This window comes from Lithobates pipiens, unplaced genomic scaffold (assembly GCF_037356315.1).
Source record: "Lithobates pipiens isolate NorthernLeopardFrog02 unplaced genomic scaffold, aLitPip1_a1.2 Scaffold_22, whole genome shotgun sequence".
NCBI lineage: Eukaryota > Metazoa > Chordata > Amphibia > Anura > Ranidae > Lithobates > Lithobates pipiens.
In genome coordinates this window covers 170,871,672-170,893,794 of record NW_027507784.1, presented here as the reverse complement: position 1 = coordinate 170,893,794, position 22,123 = coordinate 170,871,672, and the positions used below count along the sequence as shown (strand labels likewise).

At 44.4% G+C, this 22,123-nt stretch overlaps 1 protein-coding gene across 5 annotated transcripts in view; it reads right to left on the bottom strand.

Annotated features, from left to right (window-relative positions):
- Positions 1-3,225: 3,225 nt before the first annotated feature.
- Positions 3,226-22,123, bottom strand: part of ORC2 (origin recognition complex subunit 2) — a 218,413-nt gene continuing 199,515 nt past the window's right edge. For all 5 annotated transcript variants that reach the window (XM_077448635.1, XM_077448638.1, XM_077448637.1 and 2 more), the window contains exon 17: positions 3,226-3,691. In XM_077448635.1, the coding sequence (XP_077304761.1) occupies positions 3,605-3,691 (87 nt within the window). In that variant the 3' untranslated portion in view covers positions 3,226-3,604. The remainder of the gene's footprint in view (positions 3,692-22,123) is intronic.

Below are 22,123 nucleotides of genomic sequence, written 5' to 3'. Positions count from 1 at the left end.
GCAATAAACTATTTTAACCCTTGTGTGTTGTGTTTTTTTGTACTTTATTTTACAGGTGAATGAGTAGGGGTACATTGTACCCCATACTCATTCACATAGGGTGGGGGGCCGGTATCCGGGGGCCCCCTTATTAAAGGGGGCTCCCGGATTCCGATAAGCCCCCTGCCCGCAGACCCCGACAACCAATGGCCAGGGTTGTCGGGAAGAGGCCCTTGTCCTCATCAACATGGGGACAAGGTGCTTTGGGGTGGGGGGGCTGGGCGACCCCCCCTTCCCCAAGGCACCCCTCCCATGTTGAGGGCACGCGGCCTGGTATGGCTCAGGAGGGGGGCGCTCGCTCGTCGATTTTTCGGGTGCTGGGGTTCCCCTTTAAGTCCATACCAGGTGGCGGGGCCTGCGACGTCTCCTTCGCGGGCCCCGCCTACCTGGAGACACGCTCAAAATGAGCGGACTTTTCTCCGGGCGGGAAAAGTCCGTTAATTTCAAAAGTACGGTGGACTGGTATACGCATGGCCAGATTGTCCGCCGAAATGCAAGTCCAGCGGGAAGAATGGAGTGCAAAACTACTAAGTCCGTCGTACTTTCGGGTAATAAAAGTCCGCCGGAGGCTTCACACGGGGGATTGTCAGGCGGACTTGAGTTTGCTGGACTTTTCCAGCTGATTGTTTGATCGTGTGTACGCGGCATTAGAAGTGCTTATTGGATTCCCTGTAAGATTGAAGGCTGCAAACAGGTTGCAGCCCTCATATATACATTACTAATGTACAAATCAAAGTATTGACATTTGATCTGAATATAACGCCAGTTCCAGTTTCCATGCTTTTAATCTAACCTAAATTTCAGTGCCCTTATCAAAAGGGACAAACTGCTGAGTAATATAAGCTACCTCCTTAGTTTAAATACATTTTGGTTATAATATTAAACTTGGCTCGGTTTCACTATACTCATTATGACTAAATGACACTAATTTAACAAGGTGACATGTCTAGCACCCAGTCCCATTCAGTTTTCCATAGACCATCATGTAGCAACCCTAGGGCTTGGTCAACAGAAACCCTATTGCAGTATGCTAAATATATCAACACATGAATCACTACAGGGCACCAACTGCTTTACTTACTATACTTATTTTTACATTTTCTAATTGTGATTTTTTTTCCATTATTCACCTGTAAAAAATATACATGTAAACACCTAAATTTGAATATGCGTGCAGGCTGGTGTCTGTAGTGTAGGGTGGCAAGGGTCAATGCTTTGAGTTGTTGCTACACAGGACACTGACTTTTTTTTTTCAACTTTATTGAAATGTAACAAAATTACACTTTATTCAATCTATGCACAAGTTTGTGATGTGCTGTGCAGTGCCTATAAAATGATCAACAGAAATATACGCTTTAATGTCAAAGTAAAAAGCAACCTCTGCAAAGTGTTTTAAATGAAGTACAAAAACACAGTATAATATAACTTACTGTCTACACCCCCTCATCTTTAAGTCAAGATTCGGAAGATGCATATTTGGCAGCAATTACACCCTCAAAAAGATACTGTGCATCTTTATCAGTAGATGCACTTTTGGCAGCAATTACTGCTCTCCAGATAGAGGGCTTGTGGTTGGACAGTCTCCCTATTAGACACCGACTTGGTCAGCCACTGCAATTCTTTTTTCAGATCCTCAGAGTTCTTTGCCATGAGGTGCCATGTTAAACTTTCAGTGACTAGTATGAGAGAGCGAGAGCGATAACACCAATTTAACACACCTGAGACCTTGTAACACTACGAGTCACATAACACAGAGAAGGGAAAAATGACAAAATTGGCCAATTTGGACATTTTCCCCTTAGGGGCGTACTCACTATGGTTGCCAGCTGTTTAGACATTAATGGCTGCATTTTGAGTTATTTTGAGAGGACAGCAAATTTACACTGTTATACAAGCTGTACACTCACTACTTTACATAGTAGAAAAGTGTAATTTCTTCAGTGTTGTCACATGAAAAGATATAATAAAATATTTACAAAAATATGAGGGGTGTACTCACATTGTGTGTGTGTGTGTGTAATAAATATATATATATATATATATATATATATATATATATACACACACACATACACACAATTAGCAAAATTATAAAATGCAACACTTTTGCATTTGCCTCTATTGAGCTGAAGTCAAAGATGGCCAACTTTTTCTATGTACACAAAAGGCCCCTTTCTCTCAAATACTGTTCACAAATCCCGGGCAGTGTGCTTGCGAGACGTTTGAAAAAGCAAGCTGCATCTTTGCCTAAAAAAAAAAAAAAAATGGGATTCGAAAGCGCCCCAATGCGGGAGGATTTTAATGCCTTCTTTGGGATTAAAAGCGCCCACTAGTGGCTGAAAAAGCATTGCTTAAAATGCGGTAAAACACCGCTAAAACAAGCGAACACAGTCGTGGCCCCAGTGTGAAACGGGCCTAAAGGCATTGTGTCAGGTGTGGTAATGTGAATGAAGCCTGCATTTATGCACATCAGCTCCATTAAGAAACAGTTATGTTTACATAGATATGTCACAATACATATGTTGACTAATGCAATCATTTCATCCCTCTGTACCTAGGTGTGCATAATTATCAGCAACTCTATATGCATAACAGCATGTGGTGTCCATTTTGTGAGGACATATTTAGGCAATAAAGCACTGTTAATTCACCACGACTAATGTGGGCTGACCTTCATTACAAAGAACACACAGTCTGTTACAGATGGGTAGGGGTCTATCTGAGAAAAAAGGAAGGGAGACCTAGCCCTAGAATTTGAACCTACATGATAAAGTAAAAAGTGCAAGCACTGTCTGGCACCTCCTTCCTCCTCTTCTGGTCTGGTGTCCAAAGACTATGCATTAAGCTTAGGGAAAAAAAAAAAAAAAATGTTCAGAATGTAAGAAGCACGCCTGAAAGCATGAATTAGACAGTCCTAAAGAATGAAATCCTCACCATGTGGTCACCCTAAACCACTGAATCAGCATGGGCATTTATAGTAACCCAAAGCTATATTAGTGAACAATTGTCCTTTTCTGAAATGTGCTGCCTAGAGCGGTTTGCTAACAGGTGGACTCAACATCAGTTTCACTTTCCAGCGGTTGTACAATAATCCTGATACAATGTAGCTATTTTTTGGGGGGTTTTTCCCTTCTTTTTAACTCAGTTTTGTAGAAGACCATAACATCTATTTACAAAAAGGACAAATGAAGAAAAAAGTATATATTTTTATTTTAAGATAAACATTAGCATCTCAAACTAAACTTTAAATTATGCAAAATATGTTTGCTTAAGTACCATGTGAAGTACACATTGGCTTGACTTGGTGTATTATAATATGCTTGGTATTTTGCCATGTAGTTACTGCACAGCAGGTTTCTCAGCAGACTCTTGTGTAACACTTTCCAAATAGTCATCTCTCGACATGTTGACACAGAAGACAAATCCTTCAGCAGCCATTTACAATTGATATACAGTATGTAACCTTCTCTTGTGCAAATCAGGTAAATGCAAAGCATCCCTAAATCAGTGATCTGGCTCGTAATCACAGTCCATATGTTCTTAACTTATGCTAAGTGAGCAATCTTCAGCCCTCCTTGTCTTCCATTTCTAAAAAGTCTGTCAAAGTTGCCAAGTCTAGTGGGATGATCAGATATTCAACTCCATCTGCACCCTGCAAATAAAATAAAATTTTTTTTTAAACATTTAACAAAGGATCAAATGAATGTCAAAAAACAGACTAAAAATATTTGGAGTCTACTTTTCACTGATGCCGAGAAAGCATTTGACTGGGGGAACTGGGTCCTCATGTGTAAAGGCTGATAACCGGCCCTCTATGCAGAACGCATGAGAGGGTATCATTGACCTTTTATTTTGTTTTTCCAGTGATCCATAAACAGATTTAGATAAGGGTACTCATTGTTCCCACTCTTTTTGCTTTACATTTACAACCATTACTTAGTAGATTTAGTCATGGGATCAAAATTGTCTCAGGGGAATGGATGATACCTTAAATTTGTATTACAGGTGTACTGACCTCTTTGACCCAATTCACTGTTGAAATTGCGAGTTTGGGCAGCTTTCCAGTTTTAAAATAAATTGCACTAAATCAAAGGTTGCCAGTAACTGTACTCCCAGCCACAAGCCACAACTTCAAGTAAGCCATTTTGTTTTTAGTCCATGATCATTGAAATATCTGGGTATTTCACTTATTGACCATTACGGTGCCCTGTATTGCCAGAATTTTTAACCCATACTACAAAATATTCGCAAGGATTTATATGCATGGTACAGATCCTCAATCACATTTTTAACAATAACTCTTACTGAGGGTTCTGTTCTACTTGCAGATGATACCAATTGTCTTGCCTAAAACCTTTTTACAAAACAGGAATTTACATAGTTTGTATGTAAAAATGTATGGCAGGGAGGAATATGCATTACACTTTTCCTGGCTTCCCCTTCAACTTTGGAGGGGACTTCACCTTTAACGAACAATAACAATTATGGGAGAAGATGGACCATAATGGCTCCTTGGCACCACTAATATGATGGTTGGGGCCTTGATCTGAACCTGGGAACTCTTGGGTCTGGCGGTGTCTTTTTTTGCTGAGCCACCTGGAGTGCTGGACAGCTCCCTGGGCAATTCCTTGAAGGATCCTTCCTGAACTTTGTGTTGAACCTTAAACCATTTCTCCGGTCATTAACTTTCTATTAAAGTCATGTCTTTGCACTTCCTGTTTTTCAGATTATTGTGCTCCCTCCAACCAATATCTCGCTCTTGTCAGTGCTGCTGCCATCTGAATCGTCACTATTACCAACACTTGACTTGTTCCTAGAGTACACTTCTTGGTCCCAACCTGCGACCACTCCTTACTGAACTATGGCATGTTTATGGACTACGCTTCTACTTATCTACCTACTATATCGGCCACTTGACCCCAGCTTGGTCAGCTCCTGATTGGGCGATTCTGAGGACCATAACCTGGTGCTAACATGCAGCATAAAACCTCTCCACCATCAGGAGCCCTGGTGAACATTGGTTAGTAATTAAGATTCCGCACCCCAGATGAGTCCGTCATTCACCAGAGTGACCTCCTTCTGTACACATCCAGCTGGTCAGTGGGTGCCTCTGCTGCTGCTATAGCTACTGCTCTTTAGAGACTGAGGTAGAGGCATGTGAAACTTCCTGTGGGTAAATGGCACTATACACAACATTTCTTCGTTTCCCATGTATCTAATATTTTCTCTGCCCCCCCCCCCCCCCCCATTAATATAGTATCTTTACAATATAAAAGTTGCTGATATCAAGTGTCTCACAAGGGAAGCTACCATCCATCCAGGAGTGGGAATGTGACCTAGGAGGACATGATCCCCCAGATTCACAAACACAACAGATGTTTCAATTGACACACACATCCTCCATAGACTCCAAAACACAGGAGACTAGTTATAAATTCTCACCCAGTGGTTCCCGAGTGCCCTCTAAGCTTATCCCCACTCTGTTGGAGGGGATGAAGACAAAGATCTTCATACTTTTGGGGGGTGCCCCAAAATCAATCCTTTTTGGATGGATATTAGATCACAGATTAAACAATTCTAGAGGTTGGCTTTCCACATGCTCTGGTACCTTTTACCTACCCACAATCCCGTTAGCCACTAGTTCATCATCACATATACATTTTCTGAACGTGGCCAAAAGCTTGATACCCATCTTTTGAATTAAGGTGGAGCTTCCAACTAGAGCAGATTGGATTATAAAGCTATCAGATATTATGGAGTCAGAAAAATGCATAGCTACTTATAAAACACCAATATAAATTCTATAGCACATGGCCTACATAGATCCTCGATAACTGTGAAAAGGGCGGATAGCACTCCTAAAGGGAATTTCAACACAGCTGAGAAATAGAGCTTCTTCACCTATGTAGAACTGAAGTTTAGCTTGCTGAAGATTTAAACACCTGCTATTGGGAATTTTAACACTATAGTTTTTGCGACAGCTTGGCCAAGGCCAGGTCTACATCCTGGATGGGGCTATTTTATAGCTATATGATTGTATTTTGAGTATTTCTCCTGTTTAGAGTCTTTTGGATTTTCTTCTCTCCTACTATCATCATGTAAGGTATTATTTTACATCACTGTTCATGACATTATTACTGTGACAGACCTAGCCGGGACAGGAGGCTTTTGGATGGGACTGAATGCGAACCTCTTGCCGACCGATTATGGGCCCTGGCATTTGGGGGAATGGTTTTCTTTGTGAGCTGTATGTCTGGGGACCCTCGAGGTGGTGCTACTTTGGATTCAAGTCCATGTCCTCCCAAAACACAGACTCTGTGAACCCTGTATATGCCATATTATAGTGATGGCCTTCATAATGTTGAGGCTCATAGAAGTTGCTGATGTTATCAACTCATGCCACCTGTCTGTTGTCTGCTAGAATGCGTTTATTGTAAATAAGTCTAGTATGGGATCTAAGAGCCATTAGATCCCCGTTGCTGTTTGTGTTAATTAACTCTGCTATTGTATAAAGGATACCTGTGTTGATTTGTGAAATGTTGATTGTCTTCTAAGCTAAAAGACAGCAAGTCTGGCCTAAAGGTCATGTCTGAGTCATCTAGGCTGTCTAAAAGATTAGTAATTAGCTCATGTTAATTAGGTCTGGTCACCGGTGTATTTTAAGAGTAATATGAGCAGGAGGTATGCACTTCCTCTTTTACTGTATATAAGGACCTGTATTCCTTCCAATAAAGATTCATTCCTGATGTACTCCAAGACTTGTGTTGTCTGGTTCTTGGGGGTCCCTATAGCCAGATCCATTGGACTCATGTTCCAGGACTTAGGAAGCAGTATTACTGACAGAGGCACTCAAGCGGAGTGTGGGGGGACGTTCCGTCACAATTACCATTATACCAGATTTATATACAAACAGCAGAAATGCTTTCAGTAACGAAACTGCATTGGATTTAGCTTTATTTTCTGAACTTTCTCTGGATGCTAAACAAACACTTTAAAATGAAGCACTTGACTAATTTGAAAAACAAAAAGACAGTATACGCGGTTACAAATCTATTAAAAAAAAAAAAAAAAAAAAAAAGCGTATTTAAAAAATATTATATAGTGTGTGTATATATATATTACTATTAAGCAGGTGTGTAGAAATGTTGTAAAGTAAGAATGCTTTCAAAAATATATTTTTAAATGCTTATTTTTAGCAATTTGCAAAATGAAAAGTGAGGGAACACCAAATCAAATCGAAATCAGCATCAATTCTTACACTTGCACAAAGTCAGGGATTTTGTAGCATTAGAGTCAGGTGTATGATCAATTACACCAAGAAGGTGCTAATAATCATCAATATCATATGTAGGTTGAAACACAGTCATTAATTGAAACAAAGTGCTGTGTAGGAAGCTTAACAATGGGTCAGGAACCAAACTCTGCTACTAAGGTAAGGTTGTAGAAGACAACAGGTCATACACCATGGCAGGACTGAGCACTGCATCAAAACATAAGGTAGTTATACAGCATCAGCAAGGTCTTTCCCAGGAAAAGACTTCAAAGTAAACTGGGGTTTCAAGATGTGCTGTTCAAGCACTTTTGAAGAAGCACAAAAAACAGGCAACACTGAGGAAAATAGATGCAGTGGTCAGGCAAGGAAACAATGCAGCAAATGAAAGACCATGTCATGGTTACCGTATATACTCGAGTATAGGCCGACCCGAATATAAGCCGAGGCCCCCAATTTACCCCCCAAAAAACTGGCAAACTTATTGACTCGTGTATAAGCCGAGGGTGAGACATGCCTGTCCATCCCTGTGTGTGTGTCCGTCCATCCCTGTGTGTCCGTCCATCCCTGTGTGTCCGTCCATCCCTGTGTGTCCGTCCATCCATCCCTGTGTGTGTGTGTGTCCATCCATCCATCCATCCCTGTGTGTGTGTGTCTCCATCCATCCATCCATCCCTGTGTGTGTGTGTCTCCATCCATCCATCCATCCATCCCTGTGTGTGTGTGTCTCCATCCATCCATCCCTGTGTGTGTGTGTATCCATCCATCCATCCATCCCTGTGTGTGTGTGTGTCTCCATCCATCCATCCATCCGTGTGTGTGTGTCTCCATCCGTGTGTGTGTGTGTGTGTGTGTGTGTGTGTGTGTGTGTGTGTGTGTGTGTGTGTGTGTGTGTGTGTGTGTGTGTGTGTGTGTGTGTCCAGCCTACCTGTGTCCCGAGCCTTTGTCCCGAGCCTCCGTCCCGTGTCGTGCCTTGCCTTCGTCCCGTCCCGTCCCGTGCCGTGCGTTGCCTTGCCTCCGTCCCGTGCCCTCTTCGTCGGCGGCCATTGTAAAATTCAAAAGCCGCGCCTCCTCCTTCGCCTGTGATAGGCGGAACACTGAATTTCCCAGCAGCCTGTGTTCCGCCTATCACGGACGTCGTATCATCCTCGTCCGTAGTACGAGGATGAGCGGATGCCCGTGATAGGCGGAACACAGGCTGCTGGGAAATTCAGTGTTCCGCCTATCACAGGCGAAGGCGGAGCCGGAGGCGCGGCTTTTGAATCAGAATGGCCGCTGTCTGTCTGCTCGACACGCTGATCGAGCGGGCAGACAGCGATGACTCGAGTATAAGCCGAGGGGGGCACTTTCAGCCTCAAAAAAGAGGCTGAAAATCTCGGCTTATACTCGAGTATATACGGTACTTTCCCTCCTATCAGATGTCCGGCATTGCCACCAGTACAGAACTGATGGAAACCAGTGGGACCCAGGTACACCCCATCTACTTTATTTTACACATTTTCATCATACAGAAAAAAAAGGAACATTAAAAATACATACATACACTACTTAAATTTTATTAATCAGATCCCCACCCCCCCCCCCCCCAAAAAAAAAAGCAGTTATATTTTCCTTTTTTCATATTCTTCTCTTTCCTTTCCCATATGTTTTCTTCTGTTTTCCACCTCATCTCGTCTCATCTTTTATTGGGTAATCTCCACTACATATCTCCATGTTCTTTTGAACTTATTCCACTCTTTCCATTTATCCTTCCGTTCTACCTCTTCCTCCCCCATTTCATCTACACTCTCCAGTTTTTGTATGGCGTTTGCCCCAAATATACAGTCCCGGGTTTTAGGGCTCTCTATTCCTGCCATTTTTTTGGGATTAAGCACTTTGCTGCATTAAGGGGGATTGGAATTATCAATGATTTGTATTGTCTCACGGGGCTAGTTGCCCCGTGAAACAAACATGTCCATGGATCATTAAGAATATCTTCATTGGTGATTATCTTTATTAATTGTAGAATCTCCTTCCAGAATTTTCTAATGATGGGGCAATCCCACCATATGTGAAACATTGTTCCTATGGACTTACACCCTCTCCAACACTCGGGGGACTTCTCCCATTGAAAATTTCTAATTCTGTCGGGCATAATATACCATCTTGCCAGACATTTATAATTTGTTTCAGCCATTTTAGAATCTATCGCAGAGCTATGTGTCAATTTCAAGATTTTTTCTAACTTGTGTTTACTACAGCGTGTTCCTATTTCATTTTCACATTTCTTGACATATGGAGGGACATCCAATCCTTCTCTCTCCAATAGAATTTTATATAGTCGTGAAATATTTTTTGAATTTTCCCTCATGCATAACCACTCCATCTGCGTATAATCTTCTCCGGATCGGATTGGTTTTGGCAATTTCTCTACAAAGTGTTTCAGTTGGATGTACCTCCATATGTAAATTTTCACCACCTCTGTGTCTAATTGTAATTCTTGTAAAGTGCATATTTTCCCATTCTTTATTATGTCTTTCAGTTATGCATTTTTTTTATCCAGTCCCCCCCCCCCCCCCCCCACCTACCTGGCTCAAAGTATTCATTTTCCTTTAAATAAATCAACGGGTAGTTATACTCCCATTTTTTTGTGTATATAACCTATCCCATATTTTAAGTGTAGTACTTATGTCGCATGTGTTATGTCCCAATGTCCTATACTGTGGTGGGTTATATATTACGTGACCTAGATGTGTATTACTAAATATCTTTTCTATGTTGATCAACCTCTTGTCATTACTCTTTTGTCCATTCTATTAACCGTGAAAGGGACACTACATTATAATATTTTTTGAAGTCCGGGACAGCTAAGCCCCCTGTTTTTTCTCCTGGCTCAGTACCATGGCTGCAATTCGTGTTTTTTTATCACGCCATATAAACCAAGAAATTATACCTTTTAGGGTTGTAAAAAAAGATTGTGGGATGGCGTTGTAATTTTTTTAATTTCCAACCTTATCTCATCTAATAGGGGTATATAGTTTATCAGATATATTTTCCTCAAGGAGTCAGTCAGTCTCACTCCTAAATACTTTATGTCCTTTCTCCATGGAAAATTGAATTCTTTTGAGAGTTGTACTTCTTCCGAGTTGTTTATATTTATGTTCAAGATTTCAGACTTGCTGAGATTTTGAGAATTCTCCATATTTTTTTTTTTTTTTTTTTAACATCTCCAGCTGATTTGGAATCGTGCTCTTCTTTATCTCAAATTCCAGGACCACATCATCAGCAAACGCTGAGATTTTGTGCTCCTTGTCTCCCACCCTAATCCCTTTGATATCAGGGTTATTTCAGATTGAGGCCAATAATGGCGTCCAGAGAAGTCTGACCAGAAGAGATCTATATGGAAGAATTGCGACCAAAAAGCCATACCTCCAACATGGAAACAAGACTAAGTGACTGAACTATGCACAAAATCATAGGAACTGGGGTCCAGAAAAATAGCAGCAGGTGCTCTGGACGGATGATCAAAATTAAAATATTTGACAGTTTGTGCGCCAAAACTAGCTTCAGGTTAAAAGAACAAGGAGTGCCAAAAGTGATGGTTTGGCCCCCATAGAGCCCTGATATCAACATCGAGTCTGTCTGGGATTACATGAAGAGACAGAAGGAGTTAAGGCAGCCTACGTCCACAGAAGATCAGTGGTTAGTCCTCCACAATGTTTGGAACAACCTACCTGCCGAGTGCCTTCAAAAAATGTGTGCAAGTGTACCAAAATAAATTATGCCGTTTTGACTGCAAAGGGTGGACCATATATTGATTTGGATTTCTCTTCTGTTTATTTTTATCAATTAAAAAAAATGGAAAGTAAATGAACTATTAACCACTTAAGGACCAGGCCTCTTTTTTAGACTCAGTGTTTACATGTTTAAAACAGTTTTTTTTGCTCGAAAATTACTTAGAACCCCCAAACATTTTATATTGTTTTTTTTCTAACACCCTAGAGAATAAAATGGCAGTCATTGCAATACTTTTTTTCACACCGTATTTGTGCAGCGGTCTTACAAGTGCACTTTTTTTTGGAAAAAATTCACTTTTTTGAATAAAAAAAAATAAGACAACAGTAAAATTAGCCCATTTTTTTATATTGTGAAAGATGTTACACCAAGTAAATTGATACCCAACATGTCACGCTTCAAAATTGCGCCCACTCGTGGAATGGCGTCAAACTTTTAACCTCAAAAATCTCCATAAGCAACATTTAAAAAAATTCTACAGGTTGCATTTTTTACATTGCAGAGGAGGTCTCAGGCTAGAATTATTGCTCTCGCTCTACCGATCGCGGCAATACCTCACATGTGTGGTTCGACTACCATTTCCATATGCGGGCGCTACTCACGTATGCGCTCACTTCTGCGTGCGAGCTTGTCGGGATGGGGGTTTTTTAAAAACCCTTTTTTATTTTTTCTTATTGATTTTATTTTTACACTGTTGAAAAAAAAAAAAAAATGGATCACTTTTATTCCTATTACAGGGAATGTAAACATCCCTTGTAGTAGAAAAAAAACATGACAGGTCCTCTTAAATATGAGATCTGGGGTCAAAAAGTCCTCAGATCTCATATTTGAACCTAAATGCAATAAAAAATTAAAAAAATGTAATTTGAAAAAATGACATTGAAAAAATGTGCCTTTAAGAAGTATTGGCGGAAGTGACATTTTGACATCCCTTCCGCCCTCCTATTGTATAGAGACGAGTGGGGGCCATCTTAGCCTCACTCGTCTCCATACCCAGCCATCGATAGAACTCGAACACCTCCGTCGCTACCGACGGCGCCGGAGGGCACGGGAGAGCGGTGGGATGGCACCTCTCCCGCCGCCGATAGCGGTGATCTCGCAGGAGAGACCACCATTATCGCACACACGCCTGGCGCCTGAAGAGATGAATATCTTGGTTGTGGCAGCAGCTGCTGCCGTTACCGAGATATCCCTCTTCAAAAAATGGACGTATATCGGCATGTGCTGGTCGTAAAGTGGTTAATAGATCAATTTTTGAAAACATTCTTAGTTTACAGCATTTTTTCACACCTAAAACTTTTTCTTTACTACAGATAAATAAAAGTGGGTATTTTCAATGGAAAGTCCAAACCAATAACATAAAACTAACAGAACTGGCAAAGGAACAGAAAATTGTACATGTACTATACAATACAATGTAGTTTTTAAAGCGGGAGTCCACCATTTTTTTAAAAAGCCAGCAGCTACAAATACTGCAGCTGCTGACTTTTAAAATAATGACACTTACCAGCCCAGTGCGCCCGCGATGTCGGCACCCGAAGCCGATCTCTCGATCGTCTCTCGGTTGCTGCCGCCGCCATCTTGGGTATGGGAATCAGGAAGTGGAGCCTTTCGGCTTAATTTCCCGGTTCCCTACTGCGCATGCGCGAGTCGCGCTGCGCAATAAGGATGGTCTCTGCTGTCTCTGGGATCCGTGTGTTTCCCAGCAGGCAGCGGGGGACCTTCGGAAAGGGGCGTAGATTCTGCGGAAAGGGGCGTACCTTCTGCAGAATCTACGCCGGAAGTGGGTGCAGATACCTGTACTGTACAGGTACCTGCACCCCCTCCCCCCTGAAAGGTGCCAATTGTGGCGCCGGAAGGGGGGAGGGTTCCAATGAGCGGAAGGTCCACTTTAGGGTGGACCTCCGCTTTAAATCTTTAATTCATTCTCGATCAGAAGTCACTGATGCCGGCAGTTGCACTAATAAATGGAAGCAATGCAGACTGAAGGTGGCAGTCAACACCTGTGGACTGAAGGCCTTTTTATTTTTGTCAATAGACTCAATAGAATTTTGTCAACATGCCTTTGTCAAGGCATGTGATAACAATATCATATCCACACAATGATCACATGATTGGGAAGGGCATTTATTGTGTCCGCAGTACAGGTATCGTGCAGGGGAAGGTTGAAATATAGACTGCGACATGTTATACACAGAAGTCTACATGGTTTTCTTTAACCTAACAATGGTAAAATATATTTCACCAAATCTCAAAAAGCATTGGTTCTGAATCTTTGTAACTATTAATTTTGTTTGTATAATGTAAAATATGAATGGCGAATCAGCCACTAGAGGGTACATCTATCCAGTTTTATGAAATGCATGACCTAGCCTAACAACTCCTGTTACATTACACTGAATCGTAGCCATAACACTGGCGCATAGCCCACATTCTAGATCCTAGAACCCAAAAAGATGGACATATCTACATGAATGTATAACTAAAGGCAAAACTTTTTTTCGTTTTGGATAGGGTGGAAAGTAATTAGAAGCTCCTATCAGATTTTGCTATCTGTGCCCCTTTTCCATCAGATTAGGCGATCTGTCAAGTTTTGTAATTGATGTGACGTTCTGTCACAGCCATCTTGGTACACCCCGCAGTCACCCACATTAAAGGATAAAGTGAGAAGGTGGCAAGCGGACATCTTTTTACACCCACAGGAATCTTGCATTTCACACTTATTTTTTGCCAGTTAACTGAGCTTATATAGTGAAATACAGGATTTAGAAATCCATGTGGCTGTTTTGACGTTGAATTTTAAAAGCAGCAGTGTTCTGTCAGATCAGCACGCTTGTCGCTTGCTTTTAAAATTCACCAAGAAAACACTCGGATTTCAAAACACTGTATTTTCACTATATAAGCTCTGTCAATAGAATGGGTTTCAATAGCCAAGCTGTTAAATTTGGCATTTGTAAGGTAGGATGGAATAATGGCCCCTGTGAGAGCAGGTCTGGCCGTAGTGGAAGGGACCATGGATCCTCCACTGCCATCTTTATGATTTCTGCATACCATGACCTTCTGGGCCATGTTGGTGCTTCCAGAATTACCAGCTTTCTTTCCAGCTAGATTCTGCAAAGTGGAGGTAGCAACTGAATAGGGGGGAAATGCATAGATCAGTGAGAAATGATCCCACAGGGTCACCAAAGCATCTATTCCGTATGCGAGTGAATCCCTTGTCCTGGACACAAAGTTTACTAACTTCATGTTGAAGATCTACGTCCAGAGTCCCCCATCTTTGGAAAACAGCTGAAAAATGTCAGGGTGAAGAGACCATTCCCCCAGGAATAACTGCTGGCGACTCAGGTAGTCCGCCTGCCAATTCTCTACTCCCGGAATTAAGACTTCCGACAGGCACGGAACATTTCTTTCTGCCCAAGTTAGAATATGGTTCACCTCTGTGCGGCAAGACTCTTGGTGCCCGCTTGGTGATTGATATAGGCCATCGCTGTGGATCCTGACAGGACAATCCTGTAACCTGGAAGTCCAGGAAGTTCTTGACCACTGTCCCTGGATAGTTGTCTTCTCTAGTACTGCTCCCCAGCCTGAAAGGCTGGCGTCTGTCGTTACCACTTTCCAGATGACTGGTCTGAAGGATTTTCCCTTCAGCAGATTCTGGGTTAGTAACCATTAATTGAGGCTTTGAGACACCCTTGGGGACAGCCGCATTGGCAAGTCTAAAGCTTGGATCGTTTTGTTACAAGCAGTTAGGATACTGTTTCGCAACAGTCTCGAATGGAATTGGTCATAGGGAACTGCTTCGAATGAAGCCACCTTTCCGAACAACCTCATGCAAAAGCAAATGGAGGGATCTCCTTTCGACCTGACCATCAGCACCAGCTCTCTCACGGAGTTGATTTTTGCCTGAGGTAAGACCACCTTTTTCTGGGCTGTATCTATGATCAGACCCAAATACTCTAGCTTTTTTAGCAGTTTTAAGGAAGACTTCTCTAGGTTGAGAATCCAACCCAGACTTTTCAGGTAATTGGTTGTAATGCATACACTTAGCTCCAAACGAGCCACCGATTGGTCTATTAGCAATAGATCGTCTAGGTACGCCAATACTGTTATGCCCTGTGCCCTTAACCTGGCTAGAGTTGTGGCCAGTACTTTTGTGAACACCTGAGGCACTGTGGCTAGCCCAAAGGGTGAGGCTACAAACAGAAAGTGCTGCTGTTCTACTTCGAGCCGCAGAAACCTTTGGTGAGCGGGAAATATAGGGACATGCAGATATGCATCCCTGATGTAGAGAGACGCCAGAAGTTCTCCTTGTAGGATAGAAATTACTGTCCTGATCGACTCGATCGACATGCGAAAGGAGCAGATCTTCAGGAACGGATTTAGGATTCTCTAGATCTAGAATGGGTCTGACATCTCAGTTCGGTTTTGGTACCGTAAAGAGGTTTGAATAAAACCCGAAACCTTGCTCTTCTGTGGGGATCTGTATGATCACCCCCCTGAGCTAGTACTCGGTCTAATGCCTGAAAAAGAGATTGCCTTTTCCCTGGATCTTTGGGAATGTTTGATCTCAGTGGAAACTACTGAAATTCTAGTTTGTATCCTAGAGATACTGTGGAAATGACCCGTCTGTCCCGAATTTTCTCTTGCCAGACTTCTTCCCCCCACTCTGACGAGGGGGAGGGGGCGCCTCTTCATAATGAGGCTTTAGTATTCTGCTTTGCAGATTTCTGGCCCCAGGTCTTCTTCTGTGCCTGGGCCGGACCCGGAGGCTTTCCTCTAGAGTCTGACGGTGGAGGCCGTGGCCACTGCCTAGAGGCGGATTCCCCTGGCACAGGGGAAAGAGTCAGTTTAAATGAAGGATGTTTATACTTTCTTTTGACTGGCAAAAGAGTACCCTTCCCACTAGAAATCATTTGAATTTATTTGTCCAAATCCTCCCAATAGTTGATCCCCATGAAAAGAGAAACTAGTCAGGAGCCTTTCGCAAGGTGCTTCGGCTGACCAATTTTTTTAACCACGGGGTCCCACGCATGTGTACTAGCACAAGTGCAAGGCAGGACACCCGGTGAATAGAATTTTTCATGAAGTCTATGGCAAAACTTAGCGCTCTTGGTAGTTTGGCCAAATCATGGGCCTGTTGTGCAGGGACCTCTTTAAGGGCCTGTCTAAACTGGTCCCTTAGGGACTGACAGATGCCTATTGCCACAACTGCCAAAGAAAGAGGATTTTAACAGAAATTACAATCTTTTATCAGTTGCCTCTTTAATCATTTGTGCATTGTCTACTGGACAAGTTAGACTATTATTCACACTGTCAACTGCTGGTACCTTCCATCTTTTGGTGAATTTCTCCTCCATAGGATAGAGTGCTGTGAATCTCTTTGGAAGGAGAAAATGCTTATCTGGGTGATCCCATTCAGTATAAATAAGCTTTTCTAATAATGCATGTACAGCAAATGCATGAAAAGGCTGTGAAGGTTTTAAGGAACCTAAAGAAGAAACAGAACTATCAGCTGACTCTGCTAGAGGTAGCTTGAAAGAGGCACGAACCATCTCTGTAAGAGATTGTATCAGCAATTTCTCAGATTGTTTCCTACGCAGAGGAGTAATCGGTTTGCCTTTCTTTCTGATCACTTGAGGGTAACTCCTCTACCTACTGTTCCCTTGGTAAGGGGTCTGAGGTAGGGGAGGGGAGTCTAACATGCTTTCTATCCTTTTGGATAGAGGATGCGATTAAAGTCGCTAATCTTCCTTCTAGGCCCTGCAGTGTGGAGGGAAAGCATCTTCAGTCACGTATACAGGGGCTGAAATGTGAGAAGCAGTTGCACCACCAATTGGTCCCAATGACTCACCCGTGCTTGCCATATCTGGTATCTCAGGCGCGGGTGACCGTGTAGAGACATGACTGGAGTTCCCAGCACATGGGGGTGGAATTTTGTGTTAGAAGCGTTATAAATGTAATTTCCTGTACTGGAAATGCCTGCATCAACCTTACGTGCCCCCAGCGCTCGTGTCCGACTCTGTCTCCTGTCCCCAACGTCTGTGCTGTGGCCACGCCCCCTCTGTCAATCAACGTTCTGGATGAGGATCCCCCTGGCTTGCTGAGACCACACACACACATGCTGTTCAGCTGGGACATCTGAGCTGACTGAGAGGCAACTTACTAAGGTATGCATTTACTCCTTCCAGTGGAGACTTTTACAACATTTTACTAAGGAAAAAAGCATAGGAGGACTTTTTACAGTTCCTAGGCTTCCATTCCCTTGGACCTGTATAGCACCCCTCTGTAAAAACTAGGCAATATAGCATGACCAAAAAAGTCCTGGGCTCCAGTACTGCAAAGAGGCATGGATGTCCAGGGATGCCAGGGAGTCCCCTTGATGGAGTGCAGCGACTGCGGAGCGAACCAATTCCATTCTGAATCTCTGTACTTTAACAAAGTAATTGAGGGCTTTTCGGTCCAAGATTGGACGTACCCCTTCCTTTTTGGGGACTACAGATTGGAGTAGAGCCCCTGGAACCTTTCCCGGCTCCGGAACTGGTACCATCACCCTGTCAGGAACCATGAAACAGACAGAGACAGAAGTACAATCTAATCACACTTGTTTATTAATAAAAATAAAAAGATAAATAGGAAAAAGCGTAGTCAAGCAAGCCAGAGTCCCGTAGCCAGATCGGGTAGTCAGCCAGTCCAAAGGTCATAAGCCAGATCAAATCAGCCAGTCCAGATGTCAGGGATCCACGGAGAGCAACTGCAAGCAGGATGTAAGCCAGGAGGGATGATAGCAAGCCAGTCTTGAAACAACAGCAGGAGATTGTTTCTAGTGATGTGACCAAACGTGAAGGCAATGGAGAAATGAGCTAGAGACTTTAAATAGGCTGGCCAGACGAGCATCATCGGAAACAGCTGGTAACAGTGGAGAGAGAAGGAAGCTGGCAATCAGCCGACAGCTGAGCGGCCAGCCCAGAGGAGGAAGGGCTAAGCCAGCCCTGACATACCCCGCGACTCAGCAGGTCCCTTAACGTCCCCATTAGGGGCTCCCGTCGAGCCGGGAGTATGGGTATGCTGGAGGGGAAGAATCTGTTTGGTGGCCAAGAGAAACTATCTTGTAGCCAGAGTAAATCAGATCGCAGACCCATTGGTCGGACAGCCAAGAGGCCCACCGGGCTGCAAACTCCCGAAGGAGACCCCCCCACCCGTGTTGGGGGTGAGGGCAAACCTTCATGCGGTAGCACTTTTGCTCGCAGGCTTGCAGTTCCAGGGACGCTTTTGTCTTTCAGAAGTCCTCCCGTCGGACTGGGGACATTTAGCAAAAGCCCCGGGCGGACGAAAAAGCCGTTTGTGAGCGGAAAATTAGGGCCCTTGCCTACGGCATGGCTCCTTAGCCTTCCTGGCCTGTGGGAGTAAGGTACTCTTACCACCTGTGGCATTTCTAATAATGTCATCCAATGAGGCTCCAAAGAGCCGCTCACCAAGGAAGGATAAATCCGTCAGGGCTTTTTTAGATGCCTGGTCCGCCGACCAGCATTTTAGCCAAATCAGGCACCTCAGCACCACAGCTGACACTGAAGCCCTGGATAACAGAGAGAGGGTATCCAGGGCCGCGTCACAAACGTACTTAAGACCTTGCACTAACTGGTCTGCTAGTTCCACGCAAAAATGGGAAGCCTGTTCCCAAATTCACAGAGCAAATGTTTTGGCCACTCAGTGTCTGTGACACAAGTGTGGATGCCAGTGGTGGTCGCATTGCTGACCCCACAACCGTAAACAAGGAATGAGCCACTGCCTCATCCTTCCTGTTCGTGGGATCCTTAAAGGCAGGAGTTCCTATTTTTTGAGAAGGCTCTCCTCAAAGGGGTAACGCACCGCCATATATTTGGGGACCGAAAAGTATATGAATTTATCGAAATAAGTCAGATACGGAAACACCTTAGATGTATGGGCTGGCTTACGGGGCCCAAAAGGGACCACTACATCAGTAGAGGGATCTGCTGTATCCTGAATTTTCAAGGTATCCGGTACAGCTGTGATAAGTGCTCCAACAAATGCTTCTCACGCCCAGACCCGGACGGGGACTCCTCCTCACTGTCCGATTGGTCCTGGTCAGTGTCATCTGAAACGACAGAGCAGGGGTCACCAGTCTCAGCGGGGCCCGAGTCTGCGTCAGAGCTTTCCCCGGAGGAGGGGCAGGGGCCATTTTTTACCACCTTTGACCCACACACCGTCTCCATCTTGGCAACGAACGTGTTAAGGACTGCCGGTAAAGCGTCCAGAGGCACTGCACTGTCAGGTGAACTGGTTAAAGTTGCCTGGATTTCGGGGGAAGAAACACCGGTTTCTGAAGCCATGCTGACCCTACCGGGTCTGCCACCTGTTGGGGACTTAGGACAGTGATGGTCCCACCCTCCTAACTGCTGCAGGCTGAGGGGCCCCCACCGCAGGACTCACCACCCTGAGTTCTGCGCTGTCCAGCTAGGTGTGCCTGTGTCCTATGTCAGCTCCCCAGATGCTTGTGAGAGAAAAACGCGCTGTGCTGAGCCTTAGAGAACAGAGCTGAGCAAGAAAAACGTGTTCAGGCTTCAACAAAATGGCCGCCGAGCATCCATTATAAAGGACAATCACAGGGAAAATGGCCGCTGGACTACAACAACATGGAGTCAGACCATGCTTCTCCCTGGCCACACCAAAAATGGCCACTGAGCACTGTATGCAATTAGGGACAGTGAAAGCAGGCAGAGCATATGGCGGCAAACAGCGCTACAGCGATCAGCAGACACAGCCTCCAGACACCCGGGGGAGAGACCTACAGACATCCAGGGCACAGCTCCCACCCCAGGTGAGAGCCCCCCCAGGGAGCCCCTGTCTATGGCACACACACCACTCAGCAGCCCATGCAGCATCCCCCACAGGGAGGGGGGGGGGTAGGGACAGGGAGAGAAGAGAGGGTGGTGAGGGACCCCCGAATCGACCTCCCAGGGAATGCTACTGAGGCAGGGAGAGCTGTACTTACCAGTCCTTACCAATTCCATCACAGACCCACTCTCCGATCAGTACAGGGTGGCTGCTGGCCCGGCACAATGTGATGGAGAGATCAGTAGCCCGGTCATATGTGTGCCTTGGAGCATTACGCTCACCGGCCACCCCTGGAGCTTGGGGGCATGTCGTGGCCGACCCGGCACGGAGCTCTGGTCTGCACACGCTCACTGGCCAGGCTAGGGAGACTACAAGAATAAGTGTATCCAGCCTGTCACCCAGCCGGCTGTTGGTAGCAGATAATAGGATCTTAATCTTGCGCAAAATGCAAACTTCTGAAGACAAAATCAACGGACAGATGGGCCTGCAGGGTTCCTAGGTCCTTCTCCTTCACTAGGCAGGAAAAAAACCGGAGGCTGCAGGAGGCAGGCTGGGGGGTTGTTACCTAAGGGACCGCCCCTTGGGTGGAACTAGAAAGTTCTGGTTTTGTTGTACATTTTCTGCCTAGTCCTCTCCTGAAGGTGGCGTAACAACCCGATGGTCTAAGAAAGGAGCTGTGTCAGTCAGTGAACGTAAGAGAAAATAGGATTTTTGTACCCACCGTAAAATCCTTTTCTTTGTAGTTCACTGACTAATACAGCTCCTTATTCTTGACCATTGGGTTGTTAAGTCACCTTCAGGAGAGGACTAGGCAGAAAATGTTAACATATACAAAATAACAGAACTTTCTCGTTCCGCCCAAGGTGCAGTCCCTTCAGTAACAACCCTCCAGCCTGCTTCCTGCAGCCTCAGTACATCAACAAGCAGTATAACGTAAAATAAGAGGGGAGGGTGCTGTGTCAGTCAGTGAACTACAGCGAAAAGGATCTTACGGTGAGTACAAAAATCCTATTTTCTCTTACGTTCACTGACTGACAGCTCCTTACTCTTGACCATTGGGACGTCCCAAAGCAATATCATAAAGAGGGGTGGGAAACAGCATAAAAACTTCACCCACATTCAGAAGTGCTCCCGAACAAGGCATCAGATGATGTGCTACATCCAATCTGGAAAAAAACTTGCGGCTAAGCAGATGATGCGCTTATATCCAGTCTGTAGAAAGAACTTGCGGCCAAGCAGGCATCAGACGATGCGCTCACATCCACTCGGTAGCATTTGGTAAAAGTGTGAACGGACAACTAAATCACCGCCTTACACACTAGAGCGACTGACACACAATGTCGGAAGCCCGAGAGGCCCCAAATGTCCTGGTGGAATGGACCATGGCAGGAAAGGGGGGCACCTGCCCCTTTAAGGTGTAGGCTGCACCACATCTGTCTGACCCACCCAGAAATGGTGATCGACTAGACCGCCATACCTCTTTTTCAGACTAGCTACCGAAACGAACAGAGATCTAACTCCCGAAAAGGAGCCGTGGCAGACAAATACATCCTTATAGCCCTGATCACACACACAGGGAATAAAGGGCCACCTCTAAGGATGTGTCGGTTTTAGGACACCGAGATGGTAACACAATGTCTTCATTGATGTGGAACGCCGAAACCACCTTCAGCAGAAAAGAGGGTTGCAAACGCAACACCACCTTATCCTTATGGTTAACCATGTAGGGTGACTTGCAAGACAAGGCTGCCAGTTCCGAAACCCACCTGGCCGATGTAATGGCCACTAAAAAGACCCCTTTTCTGAGAAGGGGTCAACCAGGGAATTCCCCTTATGTTCTCAAACAGCGGTTTCTGAAGCGCCAATAACACCAGGTTCAGATCCCATGGGGCAACGGTGGACGCATCAGAGGGACTACAAGTCGGTCCCCCTGAGCAACAGTGCTCACTAGAAAGTGAGACGCCAGGGGTCTCTGAAAAAAAAGACAGCCAAGGCTGATATTTGTCCCCTAATGGTGCTTGAGACCAACTTCTGGTCTACTCCTCGCTGTAGAAACAGCAGGATCCTTGGTACTGAATAGGTGCACGGATGTCATCCTTTCTCCTCACACATCGATATGTATGTCTTCCAGTGTATATCTTCCGAGAAGAAGATTTCCGTGCTCTCAACATGTTTGAGATCATTGAG